The sequence below is a fragment of the Salmo trutta genome, chromosome 3, assembly GCF_901001165.1.
Source record: "Salmo trutta chromosome 3, fSalTru1.1, whole genome shotgun sequence".
Taxonomy (NCBI): Eukaryota; Metazoa; Chordata; class Actinopteri; order Salmoniformes; family Salmonidae; genus Salmo; species Salmo trutta.
In genome coordinates, this window is record NC_042959.1 from 9430354 (window position 1) to 9457888 (window position 27535).

The 27535-nt window shown below is 43.5% G+C and overlaps 1 protein-coding gene across 1 annotated transcript; it reads right to left on the reverse strand.

The window, feature by feature from the left end:
- Positions 1-387: 387 nt before the first annotated feature.
- LOC115163928 (zinc finger protein 711) lies at positions 388-27350 on the reverse strand. The gene is made up of 10 exons (XM_029716124.1): positions 27000-27350; positions 25699-25778; positions 25351-25448; positions 24177-25112; positions 21381-21530; positions 19604-19762; positions 19141-19278; positions 15006-15146; positions 4258-4424; positions 388-3313 (listed from the first exon to the last, which is right to left on the reverse strand). Exons 3-10 carry the CDS (start codon positions 25427-25429, stop codon positions 2192-2194), a joined length of 2892 nt encoding a protein of 963 aa, XP_029571984.1. The 5' UTR covers positions 25430-25448; positions 25699-25778; positions 27000-27350; the 3' UTR covers positions 388-2191.
- Positions 27351-27535: the final 185 nt, after the last annotated feature.

The window sequence follows — 27535 nt, forward strand, 5'->3', positions numbered from 1 at the left end:
ACCATATTCCCCATGTAGTGCACTACTTTTTAACAAGGCCCTTAGAGCTCTAGTCAAAAGTAGTGCACTATATGGGGAATAGGGTGCCATTTGGGACATATATTGGAAAAGTACTCCTTCCCCATTTTCAAAATGGTAACCTACTCTTGACCTAAGTTAATTACTAGGTATTTATATGATCATGTATGTTAGTTGTCATACTATTCAACTGAGTAATACCTTATCGGTGAAGCTTGAAATAACATTTGAATTTTCCTACATTTCCATGAGTTAGACCGCCATCTTGTGGTGATGATTGAGCAAGAGAAGACATTCTATTACCTAGTCGTGCACTACTCACTAGAGCCTTTGAGGCTCTAAATGCCCCCCAAAAAGGACAGCAAAAACTAAAAAGATAATCGTTTATTTTGGTTGCTCCTCACCAGTAGTTTCTGAACAAATCAGACAACAACAAAAAGTACAAGAAAATGCATACATTTTTTTTTTAACACAATTCATTTCATGGCCAGCCTACTATGTGCATACTTTAAGACTCCAAAGACAATCTCTCCACCATTGTAGTAAAGGTGTGTGTAGCCAAGTGACTGTGGGGTTGCTGGACACCAGTGAGCAGAAATCTCAACAGAAAGACCAACTAATTACCTATCAGATATCAAAACAGAAGAGTTCATTAGACAGCTTTCTATTGATAATACATTTGGATGAATACTGGTCACTACCGTCCCACTACAGGCCCTGAAATACCCACAACTCTTTTCCAACACTCATATTGTCTCATTCAGGGAATATACATTATACACCCTTTGCGTACATGTAAAATTAACAAAATAATAGTTAAAGTGCTTTCTACTGACTCAAACACACAATCTCTTTACACGGCATATGTTTGAGACTTAAAATCACTTTACTTTTCAGATGTCTGTTTTAGCAGAGCTCAGTGCATGAGAAGAAACAGAACATAAGACATGACCATCAGATGGTTGGCTTGTGTGTGACCACATCTGTGTTCTATGTGATGACACATACACATCATATACACAACTTACAGTGGCATTCACAAGGTCAAAAAATGGTGGTGACAACTGCTGAAGTTTTTTACCAAACATACAGAACCATCTGTCCAAACAAAACACCAAAACATGAAACAAGTTTAATTAATAATAAATTGGCACTGTTAAGAAACAAAACAAAGTTCTATTTGTTTTTAAAAAATGAGTTGGTTTCGTAGCTCGTAGGTTAAGGTGCTTGTGTAAACATTGTTCCACTCTGACCTCACAGGTGGACCACCCAAACAGGGCCCACAGGCTCATAATGACATGATTGTGATTCAGATTGCCTTTAAAACAAACCGAATTAGAGGGTATAAACCAAGTTATTGGAGAGGATACTTACACCTGGGTTCAAAAACTATTTGTAATCATTTCAAACACCTTCGCTGGGCTTGCCTGGCACAACGGAACCAACCGCTTCGCAAAAGTCCACTCTAGGCAGGATAAAGGAAATGCTAAACGTATAAGAAATATTTCAAAAATGATTTGAACCCAGGTTTGAAGATACTAGTCGGTAGCAGAGCATTGCAGCTCTCCAGTATGCACTAGTTTGATCCACTAGTTTGATCCACTAGTTTGATCCACTAGTTTGATCCACTAGTTTGATCCACTAGTTTGATCCAGATACAGTCTGGTGAGATAGAGAGAAGAACAGGCCTGAATGACGTTCTCAAATAACCACTTCCTGTATTAGAGGACTATGTCCTTCTGTCCATTTCTTTCTCCCAGAGATTCAACAGGTACACACAGACATATTTTGAGACCCTGAAAAAAAATGTTCATCATAGGGTGAATCTTCTCTCTGCAGATAAATAAATACAGGAAGAGTGACAGGCGCCCCACTGACAACATATACACTGGTTTTAAACTTCACCAACTTCCACCACATGCTTAGTTTGATTACTCCTGGGGGAGAGGAAATGGGGGGAGGGGCCTGGTGAGACCTATCCTACTCTATACAACCAGTAGAAAAAGAGAAGCAGTCAGTCAGAATGTTATCATCGCTAGCAGTCTAAATGTACCATTCCATCTTTGTCAACAGCCTAAATGTGTTCCCCCTTCATCGTGTGAAAAAGGTCTACATAGACTAAGGAGTGAGTGTGTCAGTCTGTCTGTCCGGATAACGTTGTGTCAACATCGTATTAGCAACGTTCCATCAGCATATCTTTGTGATGCCTGGCTATGTGCTGGCTCTTCTCCGAGGGCCTTCTGAAGCCTTTACAACAGTAGTCACAGCAGTGGGGGTATTCCTTGGTGTGGATGGAGATCACGTGGCGTTTGAATCCTGAAGCGTCCGGGCTGTTGTACTCGCAGTACTGACACTGATACACCTTCCTCCCGCTGTGGGTCTTCATGTGTTTCTTCAGCTCCGTGGACTGGCGGAACCCTCGCCGGCAGCGTTTACACTTAAAGGGGAGGTCCTTGGTGTGAACGGACAGGATGTGTCTGCTGAGGGTGAAAGGGTCAGAGGTCGTGAAGTTACAGTGCCTGCACTGGTGCACCTTGCTGCCCTTGTGCGTCTCTGAGTGTTTCTTCAGCTCAGAGGGCCGGTGGAAGCCCTTCTCACACACGTCACACTGGTGAGGGAAGTCTTTGGTGTGAACAGATATAATGTGTCGTTTTAGATCAGAGGAGTTGGTGCTCTTGTGTTCACAGTGGGGACACTGGTGGGTCTTGTGGCCCTGCACCATCTCTGTGTGCCGCTGCAGCTCCCCCTCGTCTGCGTAGGCCTGGGGGCAGTGGCCACACTTAAAAGGCAGGTCGGCACCGTGCTTGCTCTTGATGTGAGTCTTTAGGTTGGACTGGTCTGCACAGCGAAAGTCACAGTGCGGGCAGCAGTACGGCTTCTCGCCCGTGTGTGTCCGCATGTGCTTCTTGAGCTCTGACGGGTGACGGAAGCCTTTAGCGCACTCCACGCACACGTGGGCGAAGTTCCTACTGTGAACGGCCAATAGGTGGCGGTTAAGGAGCCCCTGCTCTGCAGTCTCATAGTCACAGTACTTACAGTGGTGCAGTTTGGACTCCTTGTCCCTCAGGATCAGCTTGTTAGACCCTAGCTGGCTGTCTTCATGGTAACGCCGGGTGTACTCTGTGTACTCTGGGGTGGTCCTGTTGTATTCTGGGTAGTCTGTGGTGGTCCTGTTGTATTCTGGGTACTCTGGGGTGGTCCTGTTGTATTCTGGGTAGTCTGGGGAAGAGGTTCTGTCTCTGTCACTGCGATGGACCAGTAGCTTGTGGGACTCCAGGTGGTTGTGGAAGTTGACCTTCAAAAACAAAACAGAATATATTTGTAGTGCATTTTACAGACATGTCACAAGAGCAACACACTTAAGAGGGAGGAGTTACAACGTATATTTTAAAACAGGTTGTATGGATCCTGATTGGTTGATATGGAGGAGTTATGGGACAACAACTCACGCAAAATACCATGACCTATTAATCTCATAATTCCACTGTCCAGCAGACCAGGCAGGAAATTCATCAATTTAATTTCCCTCTGGGGAAAAAAACAGCACACAATTTTTCCCATGCTACTATTTGGTTTGCAACAGTTGGGGGGTTTCTCCCCTGCCAATAGGCTAGCTAGCCCAAGAATGAACCTGAAACTAATAATTCACCATGGAAACCGGAAACACTCAGAAATCCATGAATTCTATTTGTCATTTATTGAATCATTATTTATTGAAGTGCTTGTCTCTCATCATCGTCATTGACTCTCTGCTAGCTAGCTACATGCCAATGATTTGTTTAGCATAGCAAGGTCAAATGGCACAGCAACATCGAATGAATAGAATGATTAGCATTAACGACAGGGTCAAAACATGAGAAAATAACTAATGACCAGTACACTTGGGTAGAAACTTCAGAATACAAAAACAAAATGTACTCGTTAAAATAATGTTTTTAATTCTAAAATGTCCTTCATATTTTAATGAATAAATATATGTTTGCAACCATTTTACAAAAAGTTATAACGCCCTCGAACCCGGGAATTATCGTGGGACAACTCCCTCCGAGGCAGAATCCTGGCCCTTGACTTCGCCTTGGGCCTCAGAACAACCCTTGTCTGATAATTCCTGGGTTCTCAGGCATTATTTCTTAAATAACATAAAATAATAGACAGAATAAAGGGGAGAAGAAAAGAGGAGAGTAATAACAGGAAAAGTCCAATGACGGGAACATCAGAGATATGAGAGACGACAGAGACCTTCTTGTTGGTGGTGAAGTCACAGTCGGTACACTGGTACTTCTTAACGTGGTGGTCAGGATGGTTCTTCATGTGGCACTTGAGGAAGCCTTGTGACCTGAACTTCTTACCACAGATGTGACAGGGGTAGACAGTCAGGGGCATGCCGTCTGGACCGATGATCAAAGCTGAGAGGAGACAGAGGGGAAATCTATTTAGCCTTTAATTATCCAGGTGAGCCAATTAAGAACGTATGACCACAGCTGACCAGACAGACAAAGAGCAGAGATGCACAACATGGCCAAAGGTATGTGGACACCACTTCAAATTAGTGGATTCGTCTATTTCAGCCACACCCATTGCTGACAGGTGTATAAATTCGAGCACACAGCCAAGCAATCTCCATAGACAAACATTCGCAGTAGAACAACCTTATTGAAGAGCTCAGTGACTTTCCACGTGGCACCATCGTAGGATGCCACCTTTGCGACAAGTAATTTCGTCCTGCTAGAGCTGCCCTGGTCAACTGGAAGTGAGGTTATTGTGAAATGGAAACATTTAGGGGCAACAATGGCTCAGTAGCGAAGTGGTAGGCCACACAAGCTCACAGAATGGGACCGCCGAGTGCTGAAACGCAAAAAAAAATGTGTCTGTCCTCGGTTGCAACACTACAGAGTTCCAAAATGTATGTTCCAAGATGGCGTAGCAGTCGGACGTGTGTTTTGTCTTGTCACGTGTATATAGTTGTTTTCCTAGTTTTTTCCTATATTTTAATCTCACTTTCCATCTACGGACAGAATATACTCTCCTATAACCCTCCTCACCCAATGTGGTACGGATCTGCTATTTTTATACTTTAGAGCCGGAACCCCCCTCAGAAGCTAGCCAGCTAACTAGCTAGTAGTCAGTTAGCCACTGCTAGAGGTCCTCACCGTTAACTCGGACACCAGCCAGCCTCAGCTTGGTCAATACCTGCCAGTCTGCACAGCGCAATATCAACCCAGAGCATATCGGACTGCTTTTTCTCTACCCCATCTCCGGATTCCTACAGCAAGCTCAGGACCTTTACACCGGATCATCACAGCTAACTAGCTGCAATCCGAGTGGCTACTCCTGGCTAGCGCCTCGGTCCCGAAGCAAGCACCAGTTAGCCTTGAGCTAGGCCCATCTCCCGGCTAGTCGTAGAGGTCTACCAGCTAGTTCTTGGGCTACAATACCTCTTTTGCCAATTGGCCTGGACCCTTTATTGCCGACACGGAGCCCCGCCGATCCATCACGACTGGTCTGCCGACATAATCGTCCAAGATGGTTTCAACAGGCTTCTCCATTGCAACGTCGCCGAAGACCCATCCACTGGCTATGGCCTGCTAGCCTTCTGAATCGCCGTGCCTCCAGTTCGCCTAGCGTAGTATCGACTCCCTGACTCACCTATTGCTGCTCATTGGACCCTATGATCACTCGGCTACACATGCCTCTCCCCAAAGTCAATATGCCTTGTCTACTGCTGTTTAGGTTAGTTATTATTGTTTTATTTCACAGTAGAGCACCCAGCCACGCCCTAAATGCCTTAGATAGCTCTTTTGTGGCACCCTCCATACATGCGGAGACCTCAAATGGCTTAACTGGTGCCTCCAGAGACGCAACCGCTCTCATCACCACTCAATGCCTAGGTTAACCTCCACTGTACTCATATCCTACCATACCCTTGTCTGCACATCATGCCCTAAATCTATTCTACCACGGCCAGAAATCTGCTCCTTTTATTATCTGTCCCCAACGCACTAGACGACCAGTTCTTATAGCCTTTAGCCGTACCCTTATCCTACTCCTCCTCTGTTCCTCTGGTGATGTTGAGGTTAACCCAGGCCCTGTAGCCCCCAGCTCTCATTTGTTGACTTCTGTAACCGTAAAAGCCTTCGTTTCATGCATGTTAACCTCTCTAGGGTAGGGGGCAGTATTTTCACATCCGGATAAAAAACGTACCCGATTTAATCTGATTATTACTACTGCCCAGAAACTAGAATATGCATATAATTGTTTGATTTGGATAGAAAACACCCTAAAGTTTCAAAAACTGTTTGAATGGTGTCTGTGTATAACAGAACTCATATGGCAGGCCAAAACCTGAGAAGATTCTGTACAGGAAGTTCCCTCTCTGACCATTTCTTGGCCTTCTATACCATCTTTATCGAAAACAGAGGATCTCGGCTGTAACGTGACATTTTCTAAGGCTCCCATAGGCTCTCAGAAGGCGCCAGAATGTTGAATGATGACTTTGCAGCCTCTGGCTGAAAAACAGTAGCGCATTTGGATAGTGGTCGATCTGAGAACAATGACACGGGCGCACGCATGAAGAGTCCATTTTACATTTTCAGTCTTTGAACGAAAAAGACGTCTCCCGGTCGGAATATTATCGCTATTTTACGAGAAAAATCGCATAAAAATGGATTTTAAACAGCGTTTGACATGCTTCGAAGTATGGTAATGGTATATTTTGAATTTTTTTGTCACGACATGCGTCTGGGCGTCATCGTTCGGATAGTGTCTTGAACGCAAGAACAAAACAGAGGATATTTGAACATAACTATGGATTATTTTGAACCAAAACAACATTTGTGGATGAAGTAGAAGTCCTGGGAGTGCATTCTGACGAAGAACAGCAAAGGTAATCCAATTTTTCTTATAGTAATTCTGAGTTTAGTGAACGCCAAACTTGGTGGGTGTCAAATTAGCTAGCCCGTGATGGCGAGCCATCTACTCAGAATATTGCAAAATGTGCTTTTGCCGAAAAGCTATTTTAAAATCTGACACCGCGATTGCAAAGGAGTTCTGTATCTATAATTCTTAAAATAATTGTTATGTTTTTTGTGAACGTTTATCGTGAGTAATTTAGTAAATTCACCAGAAGTTTGCGGTGGGTATGCTAGTTCTGAACATCACATGCTAATGTAAAAAGCTGGTTTTTGATATAAATATGAACTTGATTGAACAAAACATGCATGTATTGTATAACATAATGTCCTAGGAGTGTCATCTGATGAAGATCATCAAAGGTTAGTGCTGCATTTAGCTGTGGTTTTGGTGACATTATATGCTAGCTTGAAAAATGGGTGTGTGATTATTTCTGGCTGGGTACTCTCCTGACATAATCTAATGTTTTGCTTTCGTTGTAAAGCCTTTTTGAAATCGGACAATGTGGTTAGATTAATGAGAGTCTTGTCTTTAAAATGGTGTAAAATAGTCATATGTTTGATAAATTGAAGTAATAGCATTTCTAAGGTATTTGAATATCGCGCCACTCGATTCCACTGGCTGTTGACTAGGTGGGACGATTTCGTCCCACATACCCTAGAGAGGTTAACTAGAAGTCGGCCGATTAATTGGAATGGCCGATTAATTAGGGCCGAATTCAAGTTTTCGTAACAATCGGAAATCGTATTTATTTTTTTTAACCTTTATTTAACTAGGCAAGTGAGTTAAGAACACATTCTTATTTTCAATGACGGCCTAGGAACGGTGGGTTAACTGCCTTGTTCAGGGGCAGAGCGACAGATTTTTACCTTGTCAGCTCGGGGATTCAATCTTGCAACCTTACGGTTAACTAGTCCAACGCTCTAACCACCTGCTTTACATTGCACTCCACGAGGAGCCTGCCTGTTACGCGAATGCAGTAAGAAGCCAAGATAAGTTGCTAGCTAGCATTAAACTTATCTTATAAAAAAACAATCAATCAATCATAATCACTAGTTAACTACACATGGTTGATGATATTACTAGTTTATCTAGCCTGTCCTGCGTTGCATATAATCGCTTAGGTACACGTTGCTCCAACCATAAACATCAATGCCTTTCTTAAAATCAATACACAAGTATATATTTTTAAACCTGCATATTTAGTTAATATTGCCTGCTAACATTAATTTCTTTTAACTAGGGAAAATGTGTCACTTCTCTGCAAACAGTCAGGGTATATGCAGCAGTTTGGGCTGCCTGGCTCGTTGCGAACTGTGAAGACTATTTCTTCCTAACAAAGACAGCTGACTTCGCCAAACGGGGATGATTTAACAAAAGCGCATTTGCGAAAAAAGCACAATCGTTGCACGACTGTACCTAAACCATAAACATCAATGCCTTTCTTAAAATCAATACCCAGAAGTATATATTTTTAAACCTGCATATTTAGCTAAAAGAAATCCAGGTTAGCAGGCAATATTAACCAGGTGAAATTGTGTCATTTTGCGTTCATTGCACGCAGAGTCAGGGTATATGCAACAGAATTTTACGTAATTATGACATAACATTGAAGGTTGTGCAATGTAACAGGAATATTTAGACTTATGGATGCCACCCTTTAGATAAATAATAGACGGGTCCGTATTTCACTGACAGGAGAGTTTACGTCAGTGAAATACGGAACCGTTTTGTTTTCGAGATGATAGTTTCCGGATTCGACCATATTAATGATCAAAGGCTCGTATTTCTGTGTGTTATTATGTTATAATTAAGTCTATGATTTGATAGAGCAGTCTGATTGAGCGATGGTAGGCAGCAGCAGGCTCGTAAGCGTTCATTCAAACAGCACTTTCGGGCGTTTGCCAGCAGCCCTTCGCAATGCATTGCGCTGTTTATGATTTCAAGCCTGTCAACTCCCAAGATTAGGCTGGTGTAACCGATGTGAAATGGCTAGCTATATTGAAGACTCATTTTAAAAGGAACCACCAGCTTTCATATGTTCTCATGTTCTGAGCAAGGAACTTAAACGTTAGCTTTTTTTTTACATGGCACATATTGAACTTTTACTTTCTTCTCCAACACTTTGTTTTTGCATTATTTAAACCAAATTGAACATGTTTCATTATTTATTTGAGGCTAAATTGATTTTATTGATGTATTATATTAAGTTAAAATAAGTGTTCATTCAGTATTGTTGTAATTGTCATTATTACAAAAAATCAAAAATCAAAATAATCAGCTTTTTTTGGTCCTCCAATAAATCGGTATCGGCGTTGAAAAATCATAATCAGTCGACCTCGAATGTTATCAGAAGCCTCCTCCCCAAGTTTGTTTTATTCACTGCTTTAGCACACTCCGCCAACCCTGATGTCCTAGCTGTGTCTGAATCCTGGCTTAGGAAGGCCACAAAAAAAAATCTGAAATTTCCATCCCCAACTACAACATTTTCCAACAAGATAGAACTGCCAAAGGGGGCGGAGTTGCAATCTACTGCAGAGATAGCCTGCAGAGTTCTGTCTTACAATCCAGGTCTGTGCCAAAACAATTCGAGCTTCTACTTTTAAAAATCCACCTTTCCAGAAATAAGTCTCTCACTGTTGCCGCCTGTTATAGACCCCCCTCAGCTCCAAGCTGTGCCCTGGACACCATATGTGAATTGATTGCCCCCCATCTATCTTCAGAGTTTGTTCTGTTAGGTGACCTAAACTGGGATATGTATGCTTAACACCCCGGCTGTCCTACAATCTAAACTAGATGCCCTCAATCTCACACAAATTATCAAGGAACCTACCAGGTGCAACCCAAAATCCATAACCATGGGCACCCTCATAGATATCATCCTGACCAACTTGCCCTCTAAATACATCTCTGTTGTTTTCAACCAGGATCTCAGCGATCACTGCCTCATTGCCTGCATCCGTAAGAGGTCCACAGTCAAACGACCACCTCTCATCACTGTCAAACACTCCCTAAAACACTTCAGCGAGCAGGCATTTCTAATCAAGCTGGCCCGGGTATCCTGGAAGGATATTGACCTCTTCCCGTCAGTAGAGGATGCCTGGTTGCTCTTTAAAAGTGCAGAATGTAGAACTAAGAACAGATATAGCCCTTGGTTCACCCCAGACTTGACTGCCCTTGACCAGCACAAAAACATCCTGTGGCATACTGCATTAGCATCGAATAGCATCCGCAATATGCAACTTTTCAGGGAAGTCAGGAACCAATATACACAGTCAGTTAGGAAAGCTAAGGCTAGTTTTTTCAAACAGAAATTTGCATCCTGTAGCACTAATTCCAAAAAGTTTTGGGACATTGTAAAGTCCATGGAGAACAAGAGCACCTCCTCCCAGCTGCCCACTGCACTGAGGCTAGGAAACACTGTCACCACCGATAAAGCCACGATAATCGATCATTTCAATAAGCATTTTTCTACGGCTGGCCATGCTTTCCACCTGGCTACCCCTACCCCGGCCAACTGCTCTGCACCCCCCACAGAAACTTGCCCAAGTCCCCCCCGCTTCTCCTTCACACAAATCCAGAAAGCTGATGTTCTGAAAGAGCTGCAAAATCTGGATCCCTACAAATCAGCTGGGCATGACAATCTGGACCCTCTCTTTCTAAAATGATCCCCCGAAATTGTTGCAACCCCAATTACTAGCCTGTTCAACCTCTCATATCGTCTGAGATCCCCAAAGATTGGAAAGCTGCAGCGGTCATCCCCCTCTTCAAAGGGAGAGACACTCTAGACCCAAAATGTTATAGACCTATATCCATCCTGCCCTTCTAAAGTCTTCGAAAGCCAAGTTAACAAACAGATCACCGACCATTTCGAATCCCACCGTACCTTCTTCACTATGCAATCTGGTTTCCCTGCTGGTCATGGGTGCACGTCAGCCACGCTCAAGGTCCTAAACGATATCATAACCGCCATCGATAAAAGACAGTGCTGTGCAGCCGTCTTCATCGACCTGGCCAAGGCTACGACTCTGTCAATCACCGCAATCTTATCGGCAGACTCAATAGCCTTGGTTTCTCAAACGACTGCCTTGCCTGGTTCACCAACTACTTCTCAGACGGAGTTCAGTGTGTCAAATCGTTGTCCGGACCTCTGGCAGTCTCTATGGGGGTGCCACAGGGTTCAATTCTCGGCCGACTCTTTTCTCTGTATTATTCAATGATGTCGCTCTTGCTGCTGGTGATTCTCTGATCCACCTCTATGCAGACGACACCATTCTGTATACATCTGGCCCTTCTTTGGACACTGTGTTAACTAACCTCCAAACAAGCCTCAATGCCATACAACACTCCTTCCGTGGCCTCCAACTGCTTTTAAATGCAAGTAAAACTAAATGCATGCTCTTCAACCGATTGCTGCCCGCACCCGCCCGCCCGACTAGCATCACTACTCTGGACGCTTCTGACTTAGAATATGTGGACAACTACAAATACCTAGGTGTCTGGTTAAACTGTAAACTCTCCTTCCAGACTCACATTAAGCATCTCCAATCCAAAATTAAATCTAGAATCGGCTTCCTATTCCGCAACTAAGCATCATTCACTCATGCTGCCAAACATACCCTCGTAAAACTGACCATCCTACCGATCCTTGACTTTGGCTATGTAATTTACAAAATAGCCTCCAACACTCTACTCAGCAAATTGAATGCAGTCTATCACAGTGCCATCCGTTTTGTCACCAAAGCCCCATTTACTACCCACCACTGCGATCTGTATGCTGTCGGTGGCTGGCCCTCGCTACATATTCGTCGCCAAGCCCACTGGCTCCAGGTCATCTATAAGTCTTTGCTAGGTAAAGCCCCGTCTTATCTCAGCTCATTGGTCACCATAGCAACACCTACCCGTAGTACGAGCTCCAGCAGGTATATCGCACTGGTCACCCCCAAAGCCAACACCTCCTTTGGCCGCCTTTCCTTCCAGTTCTCTGCTGCTAATGACTGGAACAAATTGCAATTTTTTTTAATAAAAAATAAATCACTGAAGCTGGAGACTTACATCTCACTCTCTATCTTTAAGCATCAGCTGTCAGAGCAGCTTACCGATGTACCTGTACACAGCCCATCTGTAAATGGCACACCAAACTACCTCATCCCCATACTGTTATAAATAATTGTTTTGTATCTCTACTTGCACATCTATCACTCCAGTGTTAATGCTAAATTGTAACTACTTCGCCCCTATTTATTGCCTTACCTCCCTAATCTTACTACATTTGTACACACTGTACATAGAAAAAAAGTATATTGTGTTATTGACTGTACGTTTGTTTATCCCATGTGTAACTCTGTGTTGTTTTTGTTGCACTGCTTTGCTTTATCTTGGCCAGGTTGCAGTTGTAAATTAGAACTTGTTCTCAACTGGCCTACCTGGTTAAAAAAAGGTGAAAAACATTATACAAAATAAAAAAATGCCTCGAAGCGCGTCAGCACAAGAACTGTTCGTTGGTAGCTTCATGAAATGGGTTTCCATGGCCGAGCGGCCACACACAAGCCTAAGATCACCATGCGCAATGACAAGCATCGGAGCGGTGTACACCTCACCGCCAATGGACTCTGGAGCAGTGGAAACACGTTCTCTGGAGTGATGAATCACGCTTCATCATCTGGCAGTCCAACAAACAAATTTGGTGGATGCCAGGAGAACGCTACCAACCCGAGAACGCTACCAACCCGAGAACGCTACCAACCCGAGAACGCTACCAACCCGAGAACGCTACCAACCCGAGAACGCTACCAACCCGAGAACGCTACCAACCCGAGAACGCTACCTTCCGCCGTGCACAAACGAGGTCCATACAGAAATGGTTTGTCGAGATCAGTGTGGAAGAACGTGTCTGGCCTGCACAGAGCCCTGACCTCAACCCCATCGAACACCTTTGGAATGAATTGGAACGCCGACTTAGAGCCAGGCCTAATCGCCCAGCATCAGTGCCCGACCTCACCAATGCTCGTAGTTGAATGAAAGAAAGTCCCCGCAGCAATGCTCCAACATCTAGTGGAAAGCCTTCCCAGACGAGTGGAGGCTGTTACAGCAGCAAAAGGGGAGACAAACACCATATTAATGCCCATGATTTTGGAATGAGATGTTTGTCTAGCAGGTGTCCACATACTTTTGACCATGTAGTGTATATTACTGAGGAGCAGATCAAAACTCACACAAGGTCTAAGAGCAGAATTTCAAGAAACAAAAAGGAAGAATCAGGGAATCTCTGCCATGTTTTCAACCCTCTGATCATTTTATATATTAAGGAGACATAACTAGTTGCATGTTCTTTGAGCTCATGTCAGACGAAGGGATAATGTAATGTCTGTCTGTACCGGTCTGGAACTGTCGTGATAATGTAATGTCTGTACCGGTCTGGAACTGCTGTAATAATGTAATGTCTGGCACTGCCGTGATAATGTAATGTCTGTACCGGTCTGGAACTGCTGTAATAATGTAATGTCTGGCACTGCCGTGATAATGTAATGTCTGTACCGGTCTGGCACTGCCGTGATAATGTAATGTCTGGCACTGCCGTGATAATGTAATGTCTGTACCGGTCTGGCACTGCCGTGATAATGTAATGTCTGGCACTGCCGTGATAATGTAATATCTGTACCGTCTGGCACTGCTGTAATAATGTAATGTCTGTACCGGTCTGGCACTGCCGTGATAATGCAATGTCTGTACCGGTCTGGCACTGCTGTAATAATGTAATGTCTGGCACTGCCGTGATAATGTAATGTCTGTACCGGTCTGGCACTGCCGTGATAATGTAATGTCTGGCACTGCCGTGATAATGTAATGTCTGTACCGGTCTGGCACTGCCGTGATAATGTAATGTCTGTACCGGTCTGGCACTGCTGTGATAATGTAATGTCTGGCACTGCCGTGATAATGTAATGTCTGTACCGGTCTGGCACTGCCGTGATAATGTAATGTCTGTACCGGTCTGGCACTGCCGTGATAATGTAATGTCTGTACCGGTCTGGCACTGCCGTGATAATGTAATATCTGTACCGGTCTGGCACTGCCGTGATAATGTAATGTCTGGCACTGCCGTGATAATGTAATGTCTGTACCGGTCTGGCACTGCCGTGATAATGTAATGTCTGGCACTGCCGTGATAATGTAATGTCTGTACCGGTCTGGCACTGCCGTGATAATGTAATGTCTGTACCGGTCTGGCACTGCCGTGATAATGTAATGTCTGTACCGGTCTGGCACTGCCGTGATAATGTAATATCTGTACCGGTCTGGCACTGCCGTGATAATGTAATGTCTGGCACTGCCGTGATAATGTAATGTCTGTACCGGTCTGGCACTGCCATGATAATGTAATGTCTGGCACTGCCGTGATAATGTAATGTCTGTACCGGTCTGGCACTGCCGTGATAATGTAATGTCTGTACCGGTCTGGCACTGCTGTGATAATGTAATGTCTGGCACTGCCGTGATAATGTAATGTCTGTACCGGTCTGGCACTGCCGTGATAATGTAATGTCTGTACCGGTCTGGCACTGCCGTGATAATGTAATGTCTGTACCGGTCTGGCACTGCCGTGATAATGTAATATCTGTACCGGTCTGGCACTGCCGTGATAATGTAATGTCTGGCACTGCCGTGATAATGTAATGTCTGTACCGGTCTGGCACTGCCGTGATAATGTAATGTCTGGCACTGCCGTGATAATGTAATGTCTGTACCGGTCTGGCACTGCCGTGATAATGTAATGTCTGTACCGGTCTGGCACTGCCGTGATAATGTAATGTCTGTACCGGTCTGGCACTGCCGTGATAATGTAATATCTGTACCGGTCTGGCACTGCCGTGATAATGTAATGTCTGGCACTGCCGTGATAATGTAATGTCTGTACCGGTCTGGCACTGCCATGATAATGTAATGTCTGGCACTGCCGTGATAATGTAATGTCTGTACCGGTCTGGCACTGCCATGATAATGTAATGTCTGTACCGGTCTGGCACTGCCGTGATAATGTAATGTCTGGCACTGCCGTGATAATGTAATGTCTGTACCGGTCTGGCACTGCCGTGTCTCGCCATTCCTCTTCTTCTTCTTGATCTTCTGTTTGAGGGCTCTGTTGGTGTCCTGACCGTCTCTGATCTGAAGGTATGGCCTGGTCCCTCCATTCTTCACTGCGTCCACACTGTTGTTATCTACATTTAAACAGCAGGAGAAACAGACTTATCTACATATAAAAACACATTAAGCCCCACCCTCTTCAACACACACACACACACAACAAATTGGCAAGGGCACTAGAACAGTCTGCAACACCCAGCCTCAACCTACTAGAATCTGAAGTCAAATGTCTACCGTTTGCTGATGATCTGGTGCTTCTGTCCCCAACCAAGGAGGGCCTACAGCAGCACCTAGATCTTCTGCACAGATTCTGTCGGACCAGTTGCCAGGACCACAAATACAAATTCCATCTAGACACCGTTCACCTAGAGCACACAAAAAACTATACATACCTCGGCCTAAACATCAGCGCCACAGGTAACTTCCACAAAGCTGTGAACGATCTGAGAGACAAGAAGGGCCTTCTACGCCATCAAAAGGAACATAAAATTCAACATACCAATTAGGATCTAGCTAAAAATACTTGAATCAGTTATAGAACCCATTATCCTTTATGGTTGTGAAATCTGGGGTCCGCTCACCAGCCAATAATTCACAAAACGAGAAACACCAAATTGAGACTCTGCATGCAGAATTCTGAAAAAATATCCTTTGTGTACAACGTAAAACACCAAATAATGCATGCAGAGCAGAATTAGGACGATACCTGCTCATTATCAAAATCCACAAAAGAGCCGTTAAATTCTACAACCACCTAAAAGGAAGGGGACTCCCAAACCTTCCATAACAAAGCCTTCACCTACAGAGAGATAAACCTGGAGAAGAGTCCCCTAAACAAGCTGGTCCTGGGGCTCTGTTCACAAACACAAACAGACCCCACAGAGCCCCAGGACAGCAACACAGTTAGACCCAACCAAATCATGAGAAAACACAAAGATAATTACTTGACACATTGGAAAGAATTAACAAAAAAAAACAGACCAAACTAGAATGCTATTTGGCCCTAAACAGAGTACACAGTGGCAGAATACTTGACCACTGTGACTGACCCCAAATTAAGAAAAGCCTCGACAATGTACAGACTCAGTGAGCATAGCCTTGCTATTATAGGCAGACCTGGCTCTCAACAGAAGACAGGCTACGTGCACACTGCCCCACAAAATGAGGTGGAAACTGAGCTGGACTTCCTAACCTCCTGCCAAATGTATGACCATATTAGAGACACATATTTCCTTCAGATAACAGACCCATAAAGAATTTGAAAACAAACCCAATTTGATCAAGTCACATATGTACTGGGTGAAATACCACCGAGTACCATCACAAAGGCACCCCATATTTAGATGCATTTTCCCTGTTGTACTTTAACAATCTGCACATTGTTACAACACTGAATATAGCCATAATGACATCTAAAATGGGTCTAATCCTCAAACTTTTGTGAGTGTAATGTTTGCTGTTCATTTTATTGTTTATTTCACTTCAGTTTATTTTCTATTTCACTTGCTTTGGCAAGGGGAGGAGAAAGACTTATTTAAACTGAACAAAAACGCAACATGAAACAATTTCTAAGATTTTACTGAGTTACAGTTCATAAGGAAATCAGTTAATTAATTAGGCCCTAATCTATGGATCTCACATGACTGGGAATACAGATATGCATCTATTGATCACAGATACCTTAAAACAAAAAGGTAGGGCCTTGGATCACAAAACCAGTCAGTATCTGGTGTGACCACCACCTGCCTCATGCAGCATGACACATCTCCTTCACATAGAGTTGATCAGGCTGTTGATTGTGGCCTGTGGAATATTGTCCCACTCTTCAATGGCTGTAAGAAGTTGCTGGATATTGGCGGGAACTGGAACACGCGTACACGTCAATCCACAGCATCCCAAACATGCTCAATGGGTGACATGTCTGGAGAATATGTAAGCCATGAAAGAACTGGGACAGTTTCAGCTTTCAGGAATTGTGTACAGATCCTTGCGACATGGGGCCGTGCATTATCATGCTGAAACATGAGGTGATGGTGGTGGATAACGTAGGACTCCCGGCAGTTTGTGCAGACATTCTTCGGTTGTGCAAACCCACCGTTTCATCAGCTTGTCTGGGTGGCTCGTTTCAGACCATCCACAGGTGAAGAAGCCGGATGTGGAGGTCCTGGCTGGCGTGGTTACACGTGGTCTGCAGTTTTGAGGTCGGTTAGACGTACTGTCAAATTCTCTAAAACAACGTTGGAGGTGGCTTATGGTAGAGCAATTAACATTCAATTCTCTGGTAAAAACTCTGGTTGACATTCCTGCAGTAAGCATGCCAATTGCACGCTTCCTCAAAACTTGAGACATCTGTGGCATTGTGTTGTGTGAGAAAACTGCACAGTCTAGTGTGGCATTTTATTGTCCTAAGCACAAGGTGCACTTGTGTAATGATCATGCTGTTTAATCAGCTTCTTGATATGCCATGCCTGACAGATGGATGGATTATCTTGGCAAAGGAGAAACGCTCACTAACAGGGATGTAAAAAAATTGTGCACAAAATTTGAGAGAAATAAGCTTTTTGTACCTATGGAAAATTTCTGGGATCTTTAATTTCAGCTCATGAAACATGAGACCAACACTTCACATGTTGCGTTTATATTTTTGTTCAGTATACATATAAACAGCAGGGGAGGAGAAATAAGGTTTAGAAAATACTAAAACAAGCACTACTCCTGAAAGGTCTGTGTGTGCGCCCGTGTACACGTTTTACTATACTTTTGAGTACCAGAAGTCCTCACAAGAATAGTAAACCAACTAAATTCAGAAAAATGAGGGCATTTTGCCGGCTTAGGCAATATCTGATTTTGAATGGGAATTAACTGTTGGTCCCCAAAAAGTCAACATAAGTATAGTAAGACTCAGGGCAACGGGTTTCAACGTCCATCGTGAAACGAGAGATGAGAAACTCGGTGAATACCGGCCAACCTCGTATTCAGAAGTTACTTTCCTGTAACAAAATGTTTTCCCGTTTCATTTGTTTTTTTATAAACCCAAGCCCTCTGTTGGCTACTCTTACCCTCAGCCTACTATAACGAAAGCTGCTTCAACAGCAATTCGGCTGGTTCAATATATTTTATGATAATATCCCATTTTACATGGATTTATTGTTGTTGAAAAACAGATTGTTTGGTTTTAATCAAATTAAACCAAAACAAACTTATTAGAATGATTCAGTGTCCTGGTTTAACGGTGAGAACGTCCGTGTGACTGCGATCTGTAAGACGGTTCCAACATGTACATAAAACATATTTGGAAGCAGTATAACGGGTGAAGGGACATCCTCCCTTTCTCTTTACATTGGATCTTTGCCCAGCTGCTGTGAACAGTTCGGATGTGCGTAAAACCATAGCCTGCGTGGTTTAAAAATTACATGCCCACAGGAAGCAATTATGGTGCCTGTAAGTGTATTTAGACATTTAGCTTATTTAAAAACAAGTTGTTTTCTTTAGAATTGTATTACAATTATTCTCTCTTTTTAAGCCTAAAATAATAATTAATTGAATCATGCTTATTGAGAACGTTTGGCATGTCCATGCTCAGTCCTAATGTAATTTACTGTAGGCCCCCGTAGTGCTGATTGCATGTATACATTTCCACATTAAAGCCATGCAATTACTTGGAACAATGTGGACTGCAAACAGGTTCGAGCCAACATATTCAGCAAAGACGGGATAGGTCTATATTTTGTTATTTTGTTTCTGTAAGCTGTTTAACAAACTATAAAACAAACTAACATTGGAATTGGAGTTGATTCCAAGGCAATACATAAAAGATAGTAAATACACAACCACATATTTAGCCATGGAGCATGTTACGATTGGCAAGTGAGGGGCCAAGCCCCGACAAAAGCCACAATTTGTTTATTCATCACACCTCCAGGGCTACCGCCAGGGCTTACCATTGCGTTAGGTTTGTTAAAAATAGAGCCCATAGTTGTGTGTGTGTGTGTTTGTTATATACAGATTAAGGAATGCTGTTATTAATGAATATAAAACCAGTTGACGCAACAAATCCTTATTTCTTACCGTAGGCAGCAGCCCAGGAGACGGGGACTAACATCTTGCTGTTTGGAGAGTCATCTAGCTGGTTCTCCTGGACCGCAGAGGTCTCCTCCTCTCCTACAATCACCTCCATGTACACCTGCTCTGCCATGTCTGACACATCTGTAAACACACAGACAGATTCAGTAACAACCCTTACCTTCCTCCTCAACCACCTACACCTGCTCAGCCACGTCGGCCACGTCTGGAAAACAGAGCGACACAGACATGTACAGAACATGCACAAACACTTGATTTGCACAAAGTCCTCTTCAAATCCTTCTGAACGGCACCTGTGAAAGCTATTTGTTGGAGAGAAAACAAATGAAGTATAATGAACCTATCCAGGCGTGTTTGATCACATGATTGGACAGGTGAAATGAAGGGTTCCACTAACAAGCCTTCACAGATGGGGAGTTCTTTTTTAAAAAAAAGAGTGTTTACTCACTGATATCTTCCTCTGACTGGGCGTGGTCTGACTGGGCGTGGTCCTTCACAGCCATGTAGACCATCCTCTCCCCCCGGCCATGTCTGCTTCCTCCCCCAGACTCCAACACAGCATGGTGGCCATTATGGAAGTCACTCTCAGACACCACCTCGGTCCCACCTACAGACAAAGACAGTAACCACACTTCAATACACAGTTTTTAATGCTAGTAGAGTTTCAGAGTGTTCAACAGACAGTTTTTAATGCTAGTAGAGTTTCAGTGTTCAACAGACAGTTTTTAATGCTAGTAGAGTTTGAGTGTTTAATAGACAGTTTAATGCTAGTAGAGTTTGAGTGTTCAATAGACAGAGACAGTTTAATGCTAGTAGAGTTTCAGAGTGTTCAACAGACAGTTTTTAATGCTAGTAAAGTTTCAGTGTTCAACAGACAGTTTTTAATGCTAGTAGAGTTTCACAGTGTTTAATGGTCACATGTACAGGGTTGCAGGTGTGATTGCAGGGTACATTGAAAATCTTAGGCTTCGAGCTCCAACATGCAGGTCTAGTGAAATATAATAAAAACGATAGAAATAGGACTACAACTGTTTTGAATAAATAAAGTTATACTACATAAAAACAAAGTTGCGACAGCTGTGATGGAAACAGGAAGTTTTGGTACAATTTTATAGATGCTGACAGATAATTTGTCAATTATTCGACATAGTGGGATCGTTGTATGACGGTAAAATTAATTACGCGAGAAAATGCCTTTATGTGCAAATATTGATATATAACAACCATATGGAAGTATACTTGGGAGTCACACGATGATATGTTGTGTGGTCCTCCCAATACAACGGGGAAACCGTGCAGTTTATTAGGTTACAGATGAAATAAGTTGTGATGAACTTCACAGGGTGCTGAAAGTGCACTGTGACATTGATGCTCTTTTCAATAAAATATTGAGGGTCTTATTCTGGTGAGATGATGCTCGACTGCTGTTTGACAAATAATCTACATCTGGCTGTTGTCCATAATAATGTCGTTACGTAGACTAGCCTACCCTCACTGTATCTGAGAGCTGTTGTACCCAGACCAGAGTAGACACATTTGCTATTTAAAACGCAACAGTTAGTTTTGTCACAATCAGTTGAGTTGAAAATGATGGAAACACATTTAACTTTTAGTTTTTATTCAGTACATGAAAACGTAAGCGAAAAAGTACATTTTGTGTGCACTATGTCATCACGCACTGATTTTATATACAAAAAGTAAATTTTGGGGAAATAGCACTGGTGGGAAAATGCGCATATTTTCTTATGTAGATTTTTGAATATTTGCATAGAAATCTGTTACCAATTGGATGGAAACCGAGCTAGTCACACACAGTTTATGTTCTCTCTACTCCTCCAGGGAACACTTACCATCTAAACTATCATTTCCATGTATGTAGCTGATACTTCACGTTAGAAGATAGTTTAATGCCATTCAGAATATGAAAATGATGCTTCACGTTTCAATTGACACGTGGCTCTTGAAATGTTGGCCTCGTTGATGAAAGAATGGCGCTTTCAAGACAAGTGGGAACTCTGAAATAACCGAGGTCAAATCATGACGTCGGCGATCTTCAGGCCAGAAAGTTGGAGCTCTAGAAAGATGCCAGAGTTTCCGAGTTGGATGACCGTTCAAACCGATTATTCCCCAGTCGGAGCTCTTTTTTTCTGCGTTCCCAGTGGTCTTGAACGCACTGAAGTCGGAGAGTTCCCAGTTGTTTTGAACGAGATAGAAGTATCACTCACCTATCTCCACATCGTCATCAGCCTCGGCTTTGAAGATGTAGACCTTGATGACCTCTGACCCCTCCTTGTTGGATTCTTCGTCATGCATCACCTCAGTAGTGATCTCTAGAGGAGTGTCTCCTCTGTCCAGCTTCTCACCAACGTCATCCACTGGATGGACGGACACACACACACAAAGATTACAGTAGTGATCTCTAGAGGAGTGTCTCCTCTGTCCAGCTTCTCAACAACATCATCATCATCCACTGGATGGACACATAACACATGACAGTAAGCTTTTACCCAGCAGCAGGGTAGGACAATACCAAGGACATGGAAGGCAAAAATGATCAAAAGAGTTATTGTAGCCTATTCATTTGCAGTGGTTGTAAACATTGATTCAAATTAGGGCTGTCCCCAATTAGGCGACTGGTCGCTTGGTCATTAGGCTGTTGGTCGACCGAGATGGTTTTAGGTCGAGCAGTAACACACATACATATATATACACACACACATATATATATACACACATATATATACATACATACATACACACACATATTTACACACACACACACACACACACACACACACACACAGTACCAGACAAAAGTTTGAACACCCCTACTCAAAGATTTCATTATTTTTTACTATTCTCTACATTGTAGAATAATAGTGAAGACATCAAAACTATGAAATAACACATGTAGTAACCAAAAAAGTGTTAAACAAATAAAAATATTTTATACATGAGATTCTTCAAAGTAGCCACCCTTTGCCTTGATGACAGCTTTGCACACTCTTGGTATTCTCTCAAACAGCTTCATGAGGTAGTCACCTGGAATGCTTTTCCAACAGTCTTGAAGGAGTTCCCACATATGCTAAACACTTGTTGGATGCTTTTCCTTCACTCTGCGGTCCAACTCATCCTAGACTCTAGACTAAAAGCCAATTTATGCTTGATTCTAAAATGTTGTCAGAGGCTCCATATGGAAGGTGTGACGCAATTGCGTTGCCTCCAAAAGGCCAAATCGAGCTCTGTACCACATAGTCAATGAGCCCCCTAAATTTTGTAACAATGAAGAGGGCTCTGAATAGCTCCGCATTGACATGATTGGTTGACGGTAGGGGGAAGCGGTACACCCTGTATAAATACAAACTCACTTCCTTGACAACAGCTCTGCACTGCTCCGCGAAGCGCAAGAAGTATGGATGCCCTGACTTCTGCTGAGGCTAAATCACGGTAAATGCCGACTTCGGCATTCGTCTCTCTACCGCCAATTTGCGCACATTCATTGTCTCATAACTTCATTGTGTGAATTGGTTGCGTTTGATTGTTAGTGTCTATCAATTCCCCTTTACATATATCACCACTGTACATGTACCCTTCATTCCTAATCTACAATGTTTGTTACGGTCATTTGTTTAATCCATTCAATATTATTCCAGTCTTCCTGTTGTCAGTGTCAATGTGGACACGTTGTTTGCAGAGTGCACAACCTATGCCTGGTACACTTGTGAAAAACATTTAATTTAATTTACGAGTTCTGTCAAATTAGTCATTGTCTTTTGTTTGGAGCACTCTTGTCAAATGTTGAGTAAGGACGCACACACATGGAAGTAGGCCCATAGGCTACCTGGCATGCGCACAAATGTAGACATAAATGTGCCCATTTGGGGATCTGATAGTATTTCTGATTGGCTTAACACAGCACCACCTGTGGAGCTTCTCAAAGTAATGTTTTCTTCACCTCAAACAGCAAGCAAACAAATTCAGTTTTTACATCCATTGAGAATGACAATAGTTCCTCAATGTATTTAAAAAAAATCTTTCCAGCTCTCTTTTGATAACCCCTCAGCGTGAAAGGGAAAAATGTGATTCTCTGATCCAGTGAAAACATCAGAAAATATGCTTCTTATCAGTGCTCGACTGTAATAGGTTCCGGTACTCATTTTGGGTGCTGGTACTGTTTATATTTAGGTGCAGGAGCTCCACAATACGTTTTAGCTAATATTCTATAAGAGGAACAGGAGCTCAAGAGGTAGAACACTTGAGGTGCCTGTTTTCAGCTCCGGTGAGCTACTGCCCAAGCCAAGCACGGGTTCTTATCCCTTGTGTCTGTCCTGAGCTCACTGGCGGAAACTGAGGGCCCAGAATATGATATACAATGTTGCAAGTTCGATAGTTTGTTGCAGACAGGCCATGTGTAGCCAATGGGAATTATAGGATTTGTTTTAATTATTATTATTTTTTTTTTTAAATCAGGATATTTTCTATCTGCAGGCTGTAAGGTTTTTATTTGTTTTTACATAGTTGGCAATGGAAGTAACGTTTTAGGTTTGTATCATTTTCATTTAGATTTGGATAGAATTTTTATTAACCACATGACAATGATTGAGATATGAAGACGTCATTATTAATTCAATTAAACTTTCATAAAAATGTGAATATGAAAACCATAACTGTCACGTAGATCGGTAGAAATGGTCAGATAAATTGGCATTCCACATGAGAAAGATTGCCGACTCCTCGTGTAGCCTATTACTGGAAACTTCAGGAGAGTAATGGCAGAAAGCCAGCAGGATCGGGAGGATAGTTGGGTCTAGATCTCTGGCACCCTCTTAAGGCATCAAACTGTCAATGCACATAGATGATTTTATTAAAACACATAGGGTGTGTCTATATGGAAAAATACATGTTTAAAAACGAACCAATCCATTGGTCGAAAGAAGGGACAGCCCTAATATCACTGATCATAGCAAATCATTCAATAAAATCAAGCCTCATTAGTCTGTTTGTAGGGCTAGTTGACTCACAGGAGATCATGAGGTAGTCCTCCTCATCAGTCTGCAGAGAGACAGCCTCCACGTCCACCGGCAGCTCCTCGTGGGCCTGGATCACTGTCTCCTCCTCCCCCACCGACACCTCCTGGTCCAAGCCCTCCAACCCGTCCTCCTCCTCCTGGTGCTCCACAAAAAGCTGGTCTGGCATGTGGTGGTGGTGATGATGGACTGAGCCCTGGATGAGGTCTGAGGTTAGAACATGGTGATGGTGAGAGTCTATAGCCTCCTCGATGGCCACGTCGGAACCCAGCAAGTGTTCGTGTCCGATTTCAGGGCCTTCAATCACCTCAGTCTCTAGATATTCCTCTAGGACTTCCACCTCCGCTTCGAGGCCCTCCACTTCCACCTCCGCTTCCAGGCCCTCCACTTCCACCTCCGCTTCCAGGCCCTCCACTTCCACCTCCGCTTCCAGGCCCTCCACTTCCACCTCCGCTTCCAGGCCCTCCACTTCCACCTCCGCCTCCAGGCCCTCCACTTCCACCTCCGCCTCCAGGCCCTCCACTTCCACCTCCGCCTCCAGGCCCTCCACCTCCGCCTCCAGGCCCTCCACCTCCGCCTCCAGGCCCTCCACCTCCGCCTCCAGGCCCTCCACTTCCACCTCCGCCTCCAGGCCCTCCACCTCCAGGCCCTCCACTTCCACCTCCGCCTCCAGGCCCTCGACCTCCAGGCCTTCAACCACCTCCGTCTCGAGGCCCTCGACCATCTGTGTCTCTAGCTCCACCACCTCCGCGCCAAAGCCTTCAACTTCCGTCTCTAGGCCTTCCACCTCAGTCTCGAGGCCCTGCACCTCCAGGCCGTGCTCCAGCAGGATGCCTTCGTCCGTCATGACATCAGACAGGAGCATGCCCTCAGGCACAGACACCAAAATGTGATCCCCGTCGATGTGGGCCAGGCCCCTCATTCCTGCCACTGCACAGGGAAACAGTAAGAGGGAAGATTATTACAGGAATGTTTTTCCACTGCAGCCCTGGTTTGGCCTGAGGCATTTCCAGGCTTTCCTCTTAGTGGAAAAGCACAAAAAAAAGGTACAGCTACACAAGACATTGCTGTAGTGTGTTCAGCATCTAACTTTGCATGAGGCATTGGGCTATCAAGTGAAGGCTAATGAACCCAAAGTATACATTATCACAAGGCTATATTGACCTACCAAAGTCTTGCATGATCATGGTGTGAGGCATCTTTAGCTCCTGTGTGTGTAGCTCCAGGATCCCTCCGCCGTGGTCCATCTCTTTGATCTGAAAAAGGCTTAAATAAAAGTATTCATGTTAGGCCTACACATCCTTTCAAGAGGTTCAATACTCGTTACACAGTATGTGAATTCAGGAATGTCAGATGATTAGGGCCGTTATTCACAAAGTATCTCAGAGTAGGAGTGCTGAACTAGGATCAGTTTGGCTTTTAGATCATGATGAATAATATTATATGGACAGATCCCAGAGCAGCACACCTACTCAGAGACAGGCCCTGGATATTAATTACTGTCAGTGTGTATTACCTTCACATTTGATGCCAATGCTCTCTAAAATATGAACAATGTGTTGCTGGTGTTTCTTCCTTCCATTTGGGGAGAGAACCCTGCAAAGAATGGACAACAAACTGTGAGAAAGATGCCACTGAAAACATTGATCTTTCATCCAGGGAACACAAGAGGAAGTGTGGGGAAAACTGATGACATCACATATCCAGTAGATATCCTCTGTGTAAGCTATTTTATGATAAGGATGCTGAAACTGCCGTATCCTAGCTACTGGCATAGCTGTGTCTGTCTTGACAAAATTAATGGCTGGAAAAATATGACCACATACTTAATTGGTGCTACTGTGGAAACTGTTGATGAGTTAACACTTGTTGATGCCATTTGAGTCAGTCAGTCCTAGCTCAGATGGAATATGACTGAATAATGAGATATTCGGTTATATTTCGATTATGCGACGGTCGAAAGAGACCTAGAACGGATCTATAACGGTTGTTTTTCCCTGCTTCTCAATCGCAATGATTTGAGCTGTCCCACACACGCCCACCATTCATTGCCCAATTTAATGGATGCCTGGATTATGCAACTGTAGGGCATGCTGGCGAGCACTCGCTATTTTAAAAAAAGAACCAACTAGTTAGTGTTACTAATTCCACCTGATTGGCAAATGTTCGTGTTAACACTTGCAAACATCCACATTCATTGGGTGGCGGTGGGGTAGAGGGCTATCTGTATCGGGCTAGCCAGCTAGCTAATAACGAACTAAGTAAGCTTGTTCGGAGTTGTGCAGACGTTTTGCGGCAGATGTCGACATCTGGGGGGAAATTCCACAAACGCAACGTTGTGCAATACTGCAAAGAAAGGGATGTATATAACAGTAATAAGTCGTTGAACAGTGTGTATAGTGCTTGGTGGCTGTTATTTACGGTATATTTATATATAAAACGTTGCGCCCACAACAACCGTAGCTAGTTAGCCTCGATTCCGCCATTTTGGTTAGCTAGTTTGATAGCGTGTTTTAAAAATCCATAAAACCTTCATACATCAACAATTGGTGCTAAATGAACACCGTGACACGCGATCGATACCACAATAAATACAATCGACGTGTACATTCACAACATTGCTAGTAGCTAAACATTTATCGATGCATTTGTAATTGCGAAGGGACTTTAGCTAGCTAGCTAGCCTAACATGTTAGCTAGCGCATGCGGCATTATCAACCATGTTGTTTTTCGACGGGCTGTAGAAGGCCCGTAACGGCCGACTGGGCCCTAGTCTTATATTTGATATGCAATTTCAATCGTTTCGAAATGTTTTACCTTATTATGGACTCCTTCAAATGGATCGTCGATATGTCTCCTTTCTCGGTTGTGTCTGTTATTGTTTGGGTTTATTTTTCGACTCTAAGATAAATGCGGCCTGTACATTTGGATCCCCGGGCACTCTTTCCGAGGCCTGGGCCAATCACGTTGCTCGCTCGCAACCGAGGGCGGGTGGGCCAGACAATGCGTGGCCTCGTTTAGCGCTGATCCCTGTCTATTTGCGTCACGCAAGCGAGAGCTTTGAGTTCACATCGATATTGTCAAGTTGACACAAAGAGAATTTACTTACCTACTGATCAGGATTGTTACAGCAGTTGATGAAATAAGAATATACACGTGTTTGGTTATCGGACAGGGTTCAACATTGGATAGAGGACAGCAGGTCATTGAAGTTACAATTAATCATGTGCATACACTCATCATTCATGTACCCTAATAAAGTTGTCCCCTACTATGACAGCTACACATGTTGGAATAGACAAATTGCCTGGTTCAATTGGATATAAAAGTGGGATTATTCATAGGTTCTGAGT